This window comes from Dinoponera quadriceps, unplaced genomic scaffold (assembly GCF_001313825.1).
Source record: "Dinoponera quadriceps isolate SergipeBrazil2010 unplaced genomic scaffold, ASM131382v1 scaffold1280, whole genome shotgun sequence".
Lineage (NCBI taxonomy): Eukaryota > Metazoa > Arthropoda > Insecta > Hymenoptera > Formicidae > Dinoponera > Dinoponera quadriceps.
The window spans coordinates 409485-426529 of record NW_014555813.1 but is presented as its reverse complement, the minus strand read 5'-3'; the positions used below and the strand labels follow the sequence as shown (position 1 = coordinate 426529).

Sequence of the window (17045 nt, the reverse complement as noted above, 5' to 3'; positions counted from 1 at the left end):
CAGTTTTTCCTTCAGCGATATCGACGGGAATAGCGGTTGCTAAGTAGGTAAACGCTTTTTACATGTTGTCCTGCATGAGATAAACGGAGTAGCAATAGCGCTCGACGGTTTGACTACATTTATACTCATTATACTCGATACTGAGTATCTTCGTTCAGATAATTATCACGATTGTCTCGCACAACACTAACTGTTGGTGTGTACAGATAGATAGATTACGGTTTCCTCTTAATTACGTATCGATCGGAAAGTTCTAAGTTTCACCCGAAAATCACATCGCGCTTGAAAAAATAATTCGCTCGGATCCCGCTCCTACGTTAACTATCTCTGTGTTTCAGCCTTAAAATGATACGTTCGCATCTTCGTGCTAATTTACCACCTATTTATCTCAGATACACGAACTCTCTCGACGTTGCAAGGCACCACGTACTTTCCGATATAATTAACGTGAAAATTGTACGCGATTTTAACAGAGTAATCGAAGTTCTCGGGCAACAAGTATAAAGCAATTCAAAAGTCTTCTTTAATTGTACTATTGATCGCTGAAATATTCTTCAATCGATACAAGTCCTACGTCACAGTTACCCCCGATAGTTTTTACTCAAAGACAAATCGCATTAGAAAATAAGGGGGAAAAAAGGAAATCTGAATAGATAACAAAATATAACGGGAATTCCAGGGATAAAAAATGACAAAATACAGAAGTGATTCGTTGAAAAATTATATTTTTTCCATTCTGGCACGAATCGTAAACACAACATAATTTATAAATTAACGTACACAATCATCATTATCATCATCATTATCATCGTGACCATCATTATCACCACCATCAATAATTTACACAAATTCTCTCGTGTTTTATTTATCGTTACAAAAGATGCTTTCGTTCGGGAGTCGCGAGATCAAAATCTCTTCGGAGACAAGCTTTTTCTGTGCCATGTAGGACGGAGGAAGGAGAGATGAGCTTGAGATTCGAAGTAGTTGTTCTCGGTTTCGTTCGAGTCAAAGATGCGCAAATGATGTGCGGACATCGCGAGCATCGCGTTACGGCGAGCTCTATCCGTGAATGCATTCGATCTACGTGTAAAATTACCTCCTCCCTCTCTCTTTCTTTCTCTCTCTCTCCCGGTTCCGGGATGGAACAGCTAGGATGAATGGATAAGGCGGAGAGTTGGACAGAACGGGGGGAGGAAGGGAGGAAAGAACGGACGAGGAGAAAGTAGAAAGCTTGACTCATGAACGGGATAACAAAATAAATAATAGAAGCATTAAACATGATTAATTACTTAACAACGTAACTCTAGAGAGATAATAATAATATTATTAATAATAATATAATAAAATAATTAATAATATTAATAATAATAATAATAGAAATAATAATAGTCGTACAAATGGCTACTTGTTAATAATTACAAGAACAGGTTGTCTGGCACGGCGATCGCTTAACTGCCCGAAGACACATCGAACGTCTTCGTTCTTTCCCCACATCTTTTCCTTACCTTAAGTTACTACGGACTTATTACGCAAGAGATTCTGTCAGTTTAAGGCTGAATCCGGTGCGAGGGATAACGCCAAGTCAGAGGTCCCGATACTCTCGCTCTTGTAACCACGCAAAAAAATAAAATAAAAAAGAGAACAAAAAAGGGACGCGTCCGCGAGATGATCGACGCGTCGAACGCTGCATGGCACTTGAATTAATAGCACGACTCAAATACACGACTCGATACTTTCCGCCCGCGAGCCTGGAATATGCGTATAGTTGAGCGATTCAATTTCCATTCTAAACAAATAAATGAATTCATATTATTAACCTATGAGTATTAATTGCATGCCTTGGAATTATTACTTTTCCCTTGCATTCAAAAAAAAAAAAATCAGCAACGACTATTGAAAAATTAACGAAGAATAAATTGACGATAAAGCAACGCTTTTGGACGCGAGCGAACAATTTTTCAGCTTCCTCAAAGCGTACGACGAATGAATAAGATAATTTATAAATCTACGACACGTGCGTCGCGAGAGCGAAAAAAATCTCCATCTAAAATATTGAATTGTGATCTGTGCGAGAGATTTCAGGTACATATATCCGCGACCTCTGCGCTAATTACGATTATTAAATATCCCACTAATTTGTTCTTCACGGGGGCATCGAGCGATTAGTAAAAAATCACCGAAAGATGCTCGTAGCACGACAGCCAATCGCGTTGCCACGCGTCGATCATGATCTACATCCACGATCACGACCGAGTGCAGGACGAAACGATGTTCTCTCTCTGATTCGACGATCCTCCCTCGTGCGTCGCACCGTATCGACATACCGCTTTCGAAGCAACCGTTCGATCGAGGGGGCAAGTGAAATGGCAAGCAGAGAGCGACAATACTTTCTCCTTAATAGCTACTTACTCGTCCCATTCCTCTGGAAACGCTTATAATCGGTAGGTAATTAGAAAAAACCTCGATATACAAAAATACAGATATACATACCTATGTGCGCGCATGTTGCGCAGGTCGCGAGGATGTCAGCGCGCTGATAACTCGTCGCGACCTTCTTTTTCCGGGCGAGGAGCAATAGGAGACATCTCATGGGAGGGAGGGAGGGGTGGGCGGGAACCAGTACATATGCGAGTATAGGGTAAGGAGAATTAAGGACGAAACGGTCGAGGCTGAATAAGCTCGAGTACCATGTCGGCGCGTGCTGTTCAGCGAGTCACCATATGACTATCGTAAAACTATCGTGGAATTGACGTTTCCGAAACGAGACGAACTTGTTCGCCGGGGCCGAGCGAACGGGAACTTGGTGGCGCGACGATAACGTGCCGTCGACTCGATGAGACGGAGAAACAGATAGAAGGGAAGTAAGAGAGAGAGAGAGAGAAAGAAAGACAGAGAATATATATTTCCCATTATTTGTACTAATATAAATATTACAAAACAAGAGGAGAGTACGGTTGCGTCGTGACGCGAGCACCTTTCAGCTACAACACGCTCTCCCTACGCCGAGCCGTGCTCCACCAATTCCCGATGCTTATCGTTATTTACCATCGGCGGTCTTATCATCTCTCGAATCTTCAGCCAGCCCTTATTTACCTCCTTCTTCTGCCACCGACACTCACGACGGGGATAGCGCAGGGAGCATTGGTAAATTATGCCATTAACGCGTCGCAACGTACATTTCGCGTGCTCGGCGACGCTAGAGCGACGTTTAGCGTGTGCTCGGATTCGCCGTTCGTTCGTTCGTTCGCTCGGCCCGACGACTTTATCCGCGCGGAGATCACGAACGGAGTATACTTTAAGGATTGTCTTCGTCGATTCACAGCGCAAAGATACCCGTCGAATTCGCCCTTCTTCGCTTAAGCACCACAACCAGTTCCGATTAATCGCGCCGCAACGGCCGCCGCCGCTCGCTTACTCTACTCGTTTCCCACAGGAAAACGCTGAAGGACCCAAAGATATCGTATCGCTCGCGCGATCGCGGTGTCTCTCCCGAGACACTCTCCCGTGAGTGAGAGCGACACCGAGTCGTCACTTCGACATTCGTTTCTCGATAACGAATCGGCACCGATTAATTAGCATCAATTTCGGGGGCGAGACGTCGCAATTTTTTCAATCGAGCTTGGCGAATCGATCGATGCCTTTTATAAAGTTGCTCTCTATGAGTGCGCGTGTGTGTATAAAAAAATATCATTTTATCTTCTCTCCCCTACGGCGTGCGGCGCGAATAATTACAATCATAATAGTTACAATAATAGAAAACGCAATAATAGTATCAATAATGTTACTCACTAATTAACGTTACCTCTATACGCTTTATTATGCTTTAACGTCGAGTTACCTTCTTTTTTTTTTTTTCTTTCTCTCCCTCTCTCTCTCTCTCTCTCTCTCTCTTTCACTGCAGGTACGGTTATGTTTCCTCTTTCTTATTTTCCGTTTATCACCCTCCGTCCGTTCATCGTCGCGATCGGTCGACTTTCCCGATTCCGTACTGACGGGGAAGCCGCGACGGGATGACCGAGAGCGATCACATTTACAAAACTATTAATACATCGCCGCTTCGCGAAGGTTCTTTCGACTCTCCTCTTCAGGGAAAGAGTCGTCTCAACAATTCTTTCTTTTTTTTTTTTACTTTCAAGTAACAACAACTTGAGCAGAGGTTTCGGGCGAATCGACGAGGCTACCAATGGCGACTCGCTACTTACTGATATGGACACGTTGAGAAAACTATTGGCGGTAAATAAGCTCGACGAGAGGAGCGATCCCTCGCGTCGCTCCACTTGGTCCTGAATAATCAATGTCTCGCCTGCCGCCGTGTTTCACCAGGGCGAAGTCGCTATATCACATTCGCGCACGTCGCCAATAATGTTTCTCCGTAACGCGAATTGGGCTCGACTGACGGAGGATATTTGTTCTCTCTGAGAGTCACAACACCGTGCAAACCGCACACCGGGATCTACGGGGCCCGTTTGCGCGATCTTTCTCTCTCCCTCTCTCTCTCTCGCAGTGTCTTCGGCGCGCGTAAGTTAATACGATCTTTTATTCTCGTTTTAACATTATTAGCGGAACACGCGCATATTAAGTATATGCAAAACACACTCGATCGAAATACACGCGACATACAAAATATACGCGTATTTAAATATGTAAAATAAGAACGTTTAAACGTGTCGCCGATTATTATTTACATCCTATTAGAACCGCGAGCTTGATGAATCGAACGCGCGCGTTCCTCCGAACCGCGCGGAAAGCAGCGAAGAGACGAGGAGAAATCCACGACGGATACTCCGCGTTCACTAGCAGAGAGGTCCCAATGTGCGAATTTAGGATTATTTCGCCGGATGACGCCGGAGGGTAAGGGGCGGAGGGTGAACACGCGCGTGAAGACCGCGTGTCCGAAGTTTTGGCACGTGTGTTCGCGTCGCCAACGTTCCGGTGCTCTCTCTCTCTCCGCGGTTAACGTCGAAGGGAAGTCCCGGGGAGGAGATAACGCGCGATACGATCGATTATGTACACAGGTTCGCTGGACAGGTCGTAGCGAGCGCGGTAAAGCACGATTCGGCTCCGGCGCCGAGCCGTAAGCACCGCTTCCACGTATCCTTCGCGCGGCCGGAATGCTTTACTTTTTCGCCTTGTGTGCCTTAACTTTATGCATCGTGAACGAGAGAACGGAAGATAAGAGAAGCCAGCTGGCGATATGTATATACTTTTTGCAACAACAACGGTCGTGGAATGTCCGAGAACAGCCGTCGACGGTGCTATACGTCATTACTACGTATCAAGGCGTAAACCAGTAGCGACGAGAAAGGAAAGAAGTTCAAGTGAGAGCGAAAAGAGTATAGAACGGCAGCGAGAAAACTCGCCGGTTAATTGATGATTTGAATTTTCGATTTTTGTCGAAATCGATATTCGTCGGACGTCACGACGGAGCGTATTTTTGAAGAACGACGCTGTTGCCGGACCGTTCTACGACCGACCGCTCCGGTCGTGATACATACGAATGTCATGATAAATTCGTTTGCGAATCTCGGCTGATAAGAGTACGCGAGTCGCGGAAGCGGAATCAAGCGGTGACGGGGCTCAAAGGAGTACAATAATACTGTTCAACGCTGCTCGCTGTTTGTCGGCGATAACGAAGAGATAATCCCTAGGAGATCTGGAGGATTGTCGGACGAGAAATCAATTGTTTCTATTTTTTCTTCTTCTTTCTTTTCATAAATAATACGATATAATACTTACGGGAGTTCAACTTTTTCCATTTGCGTCCGCACGTTTTTCACGAAGAATGCGACATCGCAAATTTCACTTTTTCGCTGGCGAGAACGGAAAACAAATTGACGGATGTGAGAGATAATCGAAAGCGCGAAACGCAAGAGTTCCGCTTTGAGATCGAAGTCTCTTAGTTCGACTAGGTGTTTTGATGTTGGAACACGTCATAAGCAACAGAATATCAATCATTTTACACACGTGCGCACCAAGCGTCAGTCCGATGACTTTCAGAAATGTTTAGAAATCGTGTGTATCACGTCAGGAATAATTCGTCTATCACGGTTGTCGATTAATCGAGGAAGGACAAGGATGTTTCAAATATTATTCCGAGATATTTGCATTCAGAAATAGCTACTCGGAAATATGTATACAACGTAAAATATAAATTTTCCACGTGTAAAGCAAGAAAATATTTGTAACATTGTCATTTTCTCGTCAACGGCAATAATCGACAATCGTGAGGCACAGATATCCAAACACGTTGACGACGCTCAGTGAACACGTGTAATTGTTCAGAAGGAAGACAGCAAAACACATGCGTTCGCGTCGCAGCGAAAGAGCGAAACTGGATTCGCGTATTCTTACGCGCATCGTCCCTCGATATTCCCGAGTTTCGGAGTCACCACTAACTACCCCAGGGATCCCACGAATTTCGACAGCGAGAGAAATCCCCGTCCGCCGATCCGTCCCACGCGAAGCGAATTCCTAACGTCCGGTTCGTTCCCTCGCAGCGTTACCGCGATGGCTCGATCGAGGCCGATCGACCTTACCGCGACGTCCTCGCTGGGATCTCGAGTTGAAGTAGAGCCAGGGTCATCCGGCCGGCCGTCGTCATTCGGCCTTGATGACCGCCGAGGGCGCGGCCATGCTCTGGCCAAAGGCGGGGCACTCCTCGCCGGCGAGCAGACCGGGCTCGGTCTTCGGAGTGGGCCCCTCGGCGCACCTATTGTGAGTCTTGAGATGCCTGGTGATCATGTCCCTGCGACAGGCTGCGTAGGCGCATTGCGGGCATTTGTACGGTTTCTCGCCGGTGTGGGTTCGCTGATGAGTGCTGAGGTGGTCGGATCTGCTGAACACCTGCCGGCAGACCCGGCAGGTATACGGCTTGACACCCGTGTGGAGTCTCATGTGCCTCGTGAGCATGTCCGACCGGGCGAAGCTCCTCTGACAGACGTCGCAGAGGTACGCCTTGGCGGACGCGTCGTGAAGGCCTTGCCTGCGATGCCTGGACGCCATGTGTTTCGCCAGGCGATCGTGAAGACTGAACATCTGTCCGCACTCGGGGCACACGTAAGCCACGTCCGCGCCCGGAGCCATCTCCTCGACGACCGGCAACACCTCCAGGTTGTACCGCACCGCGACGGTCTCCTTGGTGGTCGGCGAGGCGACGTCGCCCCTGACCACCGGCACGCTGACCGAGCCTCGCGTCACGATGCCGGGCGGCAAGAGCTGGAGCGCCGGCGACCTAGCGGAGGCCGCGGCCGCCGACTGCATCAGGTTCTTCATGGAGAGGTCCAACGGCGACTCCTGCGGGCTGGTGCCGTCGCTCTCGAGGGAGCCGCTGCGTCCGACGACGGACGAGGTGGACGAGGCGGGCACCCTCTCGTCCCCCCACCTGGGCACGAGGTCCGAGTCGGAGTGACTGCGGCCGCGGAAGGTGTCGCCCGACGACAGGTACTTGCTGTTCATGTACTGCTCGAATATGCTGCTGTAGGCGCCGCATATGCCGTAGGACGAGAAACCGGGTCGCGACATCGGCGTCTGCAGCGACGTGGCCGACGGCAGCATCATCGACGTGAGGGACTGCGACGAGCACTGGGCGCACACGCAGTCGGGATACTTCGGCGCCGACAACCGGTGGTTGTTTTGGTAGGGCGAGTAACGCGGGTGTCGGTGGTGGTGATGGTGGTACGAGTAACGGTACGATCGGTGGTGGTGGTGGTGTTGCGAGCCGCTCTCGTTCACCGGATCCTCCTCCGTCGACGTGACCGACTCCGCGTCCTTCAGCCTCAGGGACAACTGGCCGATCATCATGGAAGTGGTATCCGCGGCCGACCGCGAGGACGACGACCTGGGCGAGCCGAAGACGTCCTCCTCCTCGGACGCGGGTGCGCTGCCTTCGAACTTGAGCACCTCGCCTTCGGACGGTGAGCTCCGGTGGGCCTGCAGCGTGTCCACCACCTGCTCGAGCCGCCTCCGCTTCTTGCGCGGGTTCCGGTGGTTGCGGTTGGCCGTCGCCGCGAGGGTGTTGTTGTTCGTACAGGACGGCGGTGGCGGCTTGGCCGGACCCGGGGGCGCGGCTGCGGCGTCCTCCACGGCGCTCTCGGCCATCGTCATCGAGGATGCGCGGCACCCGCCGCCTGGGCCCCTTATGCCACCTACGACACCCTCGACTACCACCGTGCTACCTCCCACTTCGTCCTGAAACAGAGCAACGACGACACTGCGGTTATTCGGCTGCACGCGCCGATGAGTTTCAGTATACTCCGGTAGAAATACATCGATCGGAAACGTTTTAATCGGACAATAATGAATTATTAACGTTACTTACTAGTAAGTTCATTGATTACTAGTACAGCCTGGATTAAACGTTTTAGTTACTCTTTACTAATTCGTTATCGTCCGATTATTCGTTAAAATGTAAAGTCGCTTTTGTGATCTGGCTGTTGACTAGCCGTATGATGATGCTGTCTATTCTGAAATATGTAATCCCGCTACTAGTATTTAAAAATGAGGTAGCAGATTAAAGTTGACGATGTGCGTTATTCCATAAAAATTTGCAAAAAGCAGCGTTGCATTACTGGTTGACAAGTACTTACGATTTTTCTATTTCGTAATTATAGCTTCTTTCGTTTAGCCATGGGTTCAATTATTCATCTAGGTATTGTTTAACTACTAGGAGAAGTAAACGTATATTATTGGTCAGTAGCGACGTTAGACGCAAATTTATTATTTCGTCGCTAGATTCAATTTCTACTAAGATACATCGCGCATTCGTTTCCTATGAAACTCCGCGCTATATAAATAAATGGAAAACTCACTATTCAACTTGAGTATCTCCGAATTTCGCGAGATACATGACATTTCGAACGATCGTTAATTTTCCGCGAAAAATCACGCCCGATTACAGGCTGCCGGCGGAAGAGAGAGAGAGAGAAAGAGAGCCGTCGATTTAGATGATATTTCGCTGACATAACGTTGTTGTTAACAACGCCGGACTGCTAATGACAGTAATTGACGTGGGCGAGGTGAGGTGTTAATAGACGGCGTTTTCGTAATGATACACGACGTTATTTACAATGACATTAGCCGCAGTCGCAGCTTGGCTTCGCGATAGTATCGCGACCGAGTGGAATTCGCATTCAAAGTCAGCTTTTAATATAATATCAAGTTTAATATATAATCATCGATGCAAATTATTATCATCTACAGCAAGAACAAATAAAACGTAATTCTGTAGTAAAAACACTTATCAACGCTATCGTGAGTTCAGTATGATTGCGAGAGATTGAGAAGGAAAGATAAAGATAAAACTGTGCAAAACAGTGGCGGTACTAAAATAGAACTGGGCACGTGTGTATTCTAAGATATAAGAAAATAATTTTCAAAAGAGAATGCAACGTAGAAAGTTAACATACACATCTTGCAAGAGAAACAGAATATCGCGAAACAGCGGTATTGTGCGATATTTATGTGCCCAGGTTATCAAGGATTATGGTGCACGACAAAAGCGAACAGGTTAACGAGCAACGTCAAAGTTAAAAAGAAAGAAAAAAGGAAAAAAGAAGAACCAGCGAAGATTTATTACGGAGCGCGGCTACACTGTCGGAACGTTCGAATCGCGTTGAAAGCGATTAAACGTCAGTCCGGGCGATCGTTCGCGTAAAAATCTCGCCGTCTTACCGGCCCCGATGAGAGAGAGAGAGAGGGAAAACAGGTATTGGCGGCGCGCGCAACCAGCTAGCCGGCAGGTGTATACCGCGGACCGAGACTCGTCTCTCGGAACGAGCGGCGATCTTGGAGTAACGGGGGTCTCCTGGAGGTCGAGGGAAACGATGAAAAAGCAGCGAGTTGTCGTAACGAGACGCGATTAGAATATTCGTCGCGTTTTTACGCCACGACAGTATCGGCCGTCCATTTGTCATTAGCACCGCAGCCGCCATTAAGAGCCGAGAGAGAGAGAGAGTCTCTTCCCTCTCTCGACAAGATCGCGCTCGCTCGATGGCGAGCTGATTATCGGCGAGGACGGCATGGTCGTGTTTCGGCCGTTCTGCGACTAACGGAACTTTCTTTCGATATCCCAGATGAAAGGAACCTCGCCCACTTTGTAAATATAGGCGACGTCCGGGCTTAATGACGACGACGCGATCGTCAGTCGCGGGGAAATTTATCAGAGACGGCGGCTGAGAAGGCCGATGAATTAATTCGGGTGTCCAAAGCGCCGACGAGAGAGCTTTTCGGAGAGCCAAGATCAATCGTGAACGCCGCGAAGCCGTCCACGAGTTGTCGGGATTCGCGATAACGGAGTGACAGGTGAATAATGACGCGCTGATAAACGACGTCATCGTCGTCGTCGTCGTCGAAACGAAAGTCGAATTTTCAGCCGTGCCAGTTCCCACGAAACGGTGGGCGAGAACGAGCGAGCGGTCGCGCGCGGGATCTCTTATTATTTATTTTAATTCGCCGCCGGACCCCCCACACCGCCCGTCTTGTCCGACGTGACAACGGCACTTTGTCATAAGACCGCGCGCGGTGTAACTCGAGAGGTGTATCCCGCTGAATATTTGAAATTTAAATCGCACGAGCGCGAGCACGAGCGCATGAATCAACGGGCGTACAGTCGCGATGACTGGCGTTTAAACTCGGGCCTCCTTTTTCGGCGTGGGCGAATTTCCGTTGCGTGTCCACCGTGTCGAGCAACGTTTGGAACTTATCTCGGGAGGCTCCATTCATCGGTCGTCCTTATCCACGGCTCTCTCACGAACCGGCGAAATCCTAAGGATCGAGCGAGCCGCAATTAATTATCCACGACGAGACGGTCCTCCTGTAATCTCGCACACATCGGGCACAATTAATTACACACTGCTCAATGTTCAGGATTCGGCGGGATCCTCGTTAGCAAAAGCCTCCAGTGCGAATTCTGACACGCTTATAACACAACAATACCTTGAAAATCTTCAGGGGATTGTTTCTTAATTGTCTCCTCAAATGGTAAAAGATCGTCGGTAAATGCAAATTCGCTCATAAATTTATCTAACAGTTTAATAACATACTACATATATATACGAAGTAGAATTAGTAGAGTATATAAATTATTCTTTATTATTAATTATATACAATTTTCTCTCCTGCATCCATACATACATATCCATATTTATATTATTGCATTACCATAATTCAGGTCATCGTGGCATTGAATGTCTGCTTCTTCGCGCTAGCCACTACGATTCATTCCTTTAAAATAACCGGGATAATTAGCCGATTAAAATTTCCCAAAGGTGTGCACGTTAAATAAACGAGGGAGTTTAAAGTCGTAGTCAGGACCTTCCTCTTTCGCGTGCACGAACGTGCGAGTCGAGGCACGGTTTCCTCACCAAATCGGCGCATTCTGCGTCTCTCGATACGACGATGACGATGGTGTCTCGGCGCCACGCGCGCGTGTAATCTCGGTTGCGGGTCCGCCCTCGGTCTCAATAGCTCGTCACGGTCGTAGAATAGAGATTCTACTCGGCTTCCTAGAAAAACGTGGGACGTCGCAGACGGCCGAAGACGAGCCGTCGTCCAACGGTTTTCCAGCGGCTACGGGGAGCGCATACCGACGCGTTCGCGACGGGCATTCGCCGTTTCGAGACCGATCTTCGGTGCGGCCCCGCTATTACTACTACTATCTACGTAGAAAACATATATACTGGCGAGGTACCAATTCAGCACTGAGAAATACGGATTTTACGTTACGATACCTTAAACAGGAAAACGGGAGATTAACGCAAAACATAAATAGCTCAATGATAAAAACTCGGTGATAAGTCTGACACGCGAATTTCCAGCAGCAGCAGCGACTCCGCGACGTTTAAACGATTCACGGAGCCCACGTGACTTGCTTAGTGCGACTGAATCTGCGATTGATTCCAGTCCACGTGCGTCCTTCAACTTTGCACCACGGGGCATTCTCGGGATTCTAGAATAAGGACTCGTCGTCGTCGCTGTCGCGCCTTCGCGCAAAAAACTGCTTTATGCGCTCGAAAGTCTGCTTGCGCCTGTTCACTTGAGGAGCGGGATGAATATTAACGCATCGGCCATTGATTCTTTTTATCGGCGATATGACACTTTTGCGGACGACACGCGCAAATCGAAACGAAAAAAGAAGCGTTTACGTCTGTTACGAGCGCTTATTCTTCGAGTGTTTGGCTGGATGTCTCCTTAATAAAAATTGTGTTTACGATGTCCTATTTATACAGCGCGGATACACTTGCACTCGCTCGCTCGATTGCGAAATCGCGTCGTCGGAGGAAGAATTAGATAGATAAATAAACGCTTTCATCGTCGCTCTAGGACGTAGTCCTTCAAAAGCGTTGCAGCGAAAGCTATTATTTACATAAATTTTTTGAAATCTGATTCGAATGTTGCAAGATGAGTTTGTTCGCAGAGATCCAGCGATAAACGAAAATAAAGATAATAAAAAACATAGAGAGAGAGAGCCGTTCGTCCGGCGAAACATCGTTTCGATCGGAAAGAAGAGCCGCGCGGCGGATGTCGAGCTCGCTCTTATTTGGCGGTCCTCTCGGCGTGCCCTTTCTTCCTCGCCACAGTGGCTATCCTTTTATTCTCCGCGGCGCCGTTCGCCCTACCCTCGGCCGCCGCCAATCGCGGAGAGAAAGGGCCTCGATGATCGGTCGTAAAACGTAAAGGGGACTCGTAAACGGAGTGAAAAGATGTCAGAACGTAAATGCCGAGAACAGGTCCCCGAAGAGGACGGTGTGGGCGTACTCATTCGCTACCTCCGGACTTTTTCGTTTCCTCTGCCCCGTTCCCACCGATCCTGCCGCGATATTCCCGCCGAGATGCCGCGCGCTCAATTCGATAAGACTCCGGCGGTCCGATCGTTACCGCCTTTATCTCCTTGCTCGTCTTTTATACTTTTAGCGCGAGTTATTCAAGTGAAGCATCAGGTGTAAGAGGTCCCGCTACCGCCTCAGTCGCATGGCAATAATCCGGTAATTGCGCCGGCAATAGTAATGGAGGATCCCGAGGGGCAACTCGAATATAAGATTCTGAAACCCGAGATTCTAACGACTCGACTGCAGGATCGTCGAAAACTCGAGAAGTCTGAAGCGTCAAAGAAGGCTCTGGTTTATGCGAATCGTTTCTCTTTAGGAGAGACGAATTGCGGTTGGTGACACGCACGCGAGTTATCGTTCCGAAGTTGCACGATCGAAAGACGCGTGCGCGCGCGCGATGATTCGAGGATATGAATTTGCGGGAGAGAAAAAGAGAGAGAGAGCAGTGTGAGGATCATCGGTGAAGAATTCCAGCAGGAATGCCCTCAGGGAGGCACCTGTAACCGCGGGAGAAACAGAACAGGTTGAGACGTGGGCGTGGGTGGAACGCTTGATCTTTCTCTCCCGCACGATCTGCCCATATACTGGCCGCTGCGCCACCGCAGCAATGGGTATGGTCAACGCGCGTTCGGATTTTCCACGCGGTGTTAAAAAGGAGGAAGAAAAGTCTTCCGTTGGAATATCCTTCGGGACTTTTCGTCGTATTTCTGACAAACACATACGTTAACTACACTTGACCGATTATGTGATAACAAAGAACAGAATTTCCGCGTGCATCTTAAAGTCTCACCTTAGGATCTCGTCTGTCGCTTAAACGATTCTCGCGCTCGAAAATATCTTGAGAAATGAACGCGCGAGCGAAGCTCTTCCGGCTCCCGATGCGTCACTATGCGCGCTGTCAAGTGAAATAATTCGCCCGTCGAGCAACGTGCAGAGAAGCGACTCGCGTCCATCGCTACCATCGGCGTTCCTGCGCCTCGGAAGGGAAGAGCGGCCTTAGGGCAGACAGGCTCGCCGCGCGCGGTGGCGGTAGGACTCCGGCAAACTGCTACCAAAAAACCAGACGGGCTACCGAAGGGAAGCTGGTATCTATATAGGCTACGAGGTAGTGGAGCGTATCTTCTCGCGAGGTCCGCAAAAAGAACGGGGGGTATCGCGGGGATATCGACGGCAGCGGCGTGCGCGGCGATCGAAGGTCGACGATCTGTCTCGGCGAACGAGCGCTCGTTAACCATTAGGCCTATCTGCGCCGGCCGACTCGTCTAGGAGACTGACAACGTATATCAAGCCCACGAGCTGCACGCCAGGCCAGGACTCGTTCGCCACGCACACTTTTCCGCGGAACGGGTTGCAGAAGCACGCCGCCACTTTCCTCGCTCTGCTTCTTTTCTTCCCCGCCGCGGCTCCTTCGCGTCTTTCTTCCCCCCTCTCTCTTCGTCTCGTCTCGATACGGTCGTTGAGCGACGCGAAGAAGTCGATGGGCGCGCGACAGATTTTATCGTTTGCGGAAAATTACGGGTTATCGGAAGGGTGATTAATGACCCCTCGCTGGATATTGGACGGTAATTAAACGCGCGGCAATTTGTGCGTCGCAAGATGGTGCGCGCGTGTGCATCCGCGCGCGTCGCAACTGACAGGCCAACTAGAGCTGATTTAAAGTTTTACGAGAACGCTACTCACGCCGGTCTTTCTCTCGCCGTTTTACCTCCGCGCGCGCGTATCCCTCCTCCGCGATCCGCAGCGCCGGCCTTTTCCCTGACGAAGACGCTAACACGTCTCTTTTTTTGTGTCGCGTGCATGCGACGCGACGCATATAAAGTGTAGCGTGATTGCGCGCGCTCGGCAGTGCTTTTTATTCGGGCTTTTCAAGAGAAAGAGAGACACGACTCGTTTTGTTTCTGTGAAATTCCCCGTCATTCGGTTCTCTTGTCGGGAGAGGGAGAACGATTGAAGCGCCGACGATCGCCCGTAAAGAGCGATCTTGAGATGAGGCGGTGATGAAACTTCCTTCGTCTTTTCACAATCGTGAGTCAAATACTGATCCTCGCGACGCTTCTCGACGAGGAAACGACGGTAACCGGCGTTAGTCGATGAACGTTTGAATTCTAATTGATGATTATGCGGAAGAACAGAAACTTTATGTGTTAAAACTGTGATGCTGATCTGTGTGTGTAGAAAAGTGTTAAATTTAAATAAATAATTATTCCAATATTCCTTAGCAAATTTTTCATTGGATTGAGTAAATCTTTTACTCGAATAATTTGCTTGGAAAATATTTTACCGGGATTATGTAAATATTATTTGATCCAAATGAAAGTTTGCCGAGAAGTATTGGAGTAATTATTTACTTGAATTTAACACTTTTTCTATGTATCTGTATGTATGTAGTTAATAGCAGAAAGATTGTGACGCTTTTTCCTCAGTGAATTTTGCAACGTATCCAATAGAAGAATTTGTGTTTTTCAGTCAATTTCACACTGAGAAAAAAGTATTCAAAAATTTATCTGTGGGATATAAAATTTATTTCACAGAAATAAAACTTATTTTTGTGAAACAAATCTTATTTCTGTAAAATAAATAAATTATATCCTCAAATCAATTTTTTAATTCTTTCCTCTCGGAAGATAAAAATGTTCTTATTGGAAAACTAATCTTCCGAGGGTGCGCTTTCAAGTTTATCAAGGTAAAAGTGTTGCGATCTTTCTTCCATCGATTATATATAGTGCACATATACAGTGCGAGCGTCTTGCAGGTAATAATCTTTTCCTCGGAATACATCCGTCCTTTTGTTAAGGTCGATCGGCGCTTTGACCTGAGATTTAAGAGATCGCGGAACATCTTTTCCGAGAGGCGATCGTGACCTAAAGATGACACGCCTTTCGCCTTATAAAGCGAAATTGCGAGCGACGTGGGATCGAAGAGTCACTTGAGCCTCGTCCATTAGATAACTTCCACGAAAAGATGTCATCCGGAGGCGCACGGTTTTTGCCGCGACCGCGGCCCGACGGCGACGAGGCGGGACTTGGCGCTTATAGGCAGGTATAGAGCGTCGTCGTCCTCGACTCTTACGAGCTAGTTAGCGCGATCCGATTGGCGTGTAATCGATCGCCGGCGCCTCTATAAGGGGACGGCTAGAATTCGCTGAATCACACTCCGCCGTCGGGATAATTCGCTGATAATAACGCCCCGTGCTCTCCTACTCCGCTTGTTGACGCCGTCCGAGTGTCCGACATTATTTAATAAGACGTCGATTTCGAACGTACCTCTCGGTATGTTGGTGCGACATGCAGATGGGACAAACGAATAAGCGTGCGCCTCTTAACATGCGATGTTCGCGATGAATTATTTTCACCTCTCGACGTGCTTCTAATTCGATCGCGAATGCGATATGGTTTGGTTAATTTGGATGATCGATTGATCGATCGATTGCTTTAGGATACTGTCACGTTCGTGACAGTTGAATTATTCCCGGGGATAAATCACTTGATATTCTACTTGCGGAGTGTATGTATGTGCGGTCAGTCATAAAAAAGGTTGCAATACTTCGATCGAGTTTCGCAACGCATCTCGCGTCCGGTAGGAAAATGTGATCTCCTGAGAATTAATTAAAAACAAATTCCTCTATCGGACACGGGATATATTCCGAAATTTATCAGAGAAAAGTGTTGCAAGCTTTTCGTGACTAAGTATACTCTACAAAAGCTTTTAACAACGAAACTTTTTAACTCATTAAAGGCTTATAATTATTTCACAAGCGTCTTTAATTAAAAGGTTAGTCTGTTTATTTCCTTGAAATTTCAGATTATTATTAGAACTGTTTTTCATTGAAGACACGGTTATAACTGGTAGTCGAGATGAAAACATAAAAATAGAGAGAAAAAATTACATCAAGCGATTGTATTCTATAAGAAAACGCTTTATAAATGGAATATTGGTCGTTAACGGGATCTTTCTTGTTTTCTCAGGTGTCTCCTTCGTTAACAATTGTTGGCGATCATCTCAGTGAACTTTGAACGATCTTGTACAATTTGGAATAATTCTGCTTGATATTCCCTAATAGGTTAACAGAGCGTTTTACGAAGGTGTGATTACCGCAAGTTCTGTTATCTAAAATTGTATTTCCCCTTCGATTTCAAACACTGAGAGAAAAATCTAGTCATTTTTGGGGACAACGATATCCTTTTTCCTACCTTAACTACCAAGATGATCAAGAAAACTATT

At 47.8% G+C, this 17045-nt stretch overlaps 1 protein-coding gene across 1 annotated transcript in view; it reads right to left on the bottom strand.

Annotated features, from left to right (window-relative positions):
* Positions 1 to 705: 705 nt before the first annotated feature.
* Positions 706 to 17045, bottom strand: part of LOC106745445 (early growth response protein 1) — a 140412-nt gene continuing 124072 nt past the window's right edge. Inside the window, exons 2-3 of the mRNA XM_014621051.1 lie at positions 13615 to 13696; positions 706 to 8187 (exon numbers count right to left, since the gene is read on the bottom strand). Of these exons, the coding sequence (XP_014476537.1) occupies positions 6598 to 8187; positions 13615 to 13696 (1672 nt within the window). The 3' untranslated portion in view covers positions 706 to 6597. The remainder of the gene's footprint in view (positions 8188 to 13614; positions 13697 to 17045) is intronic.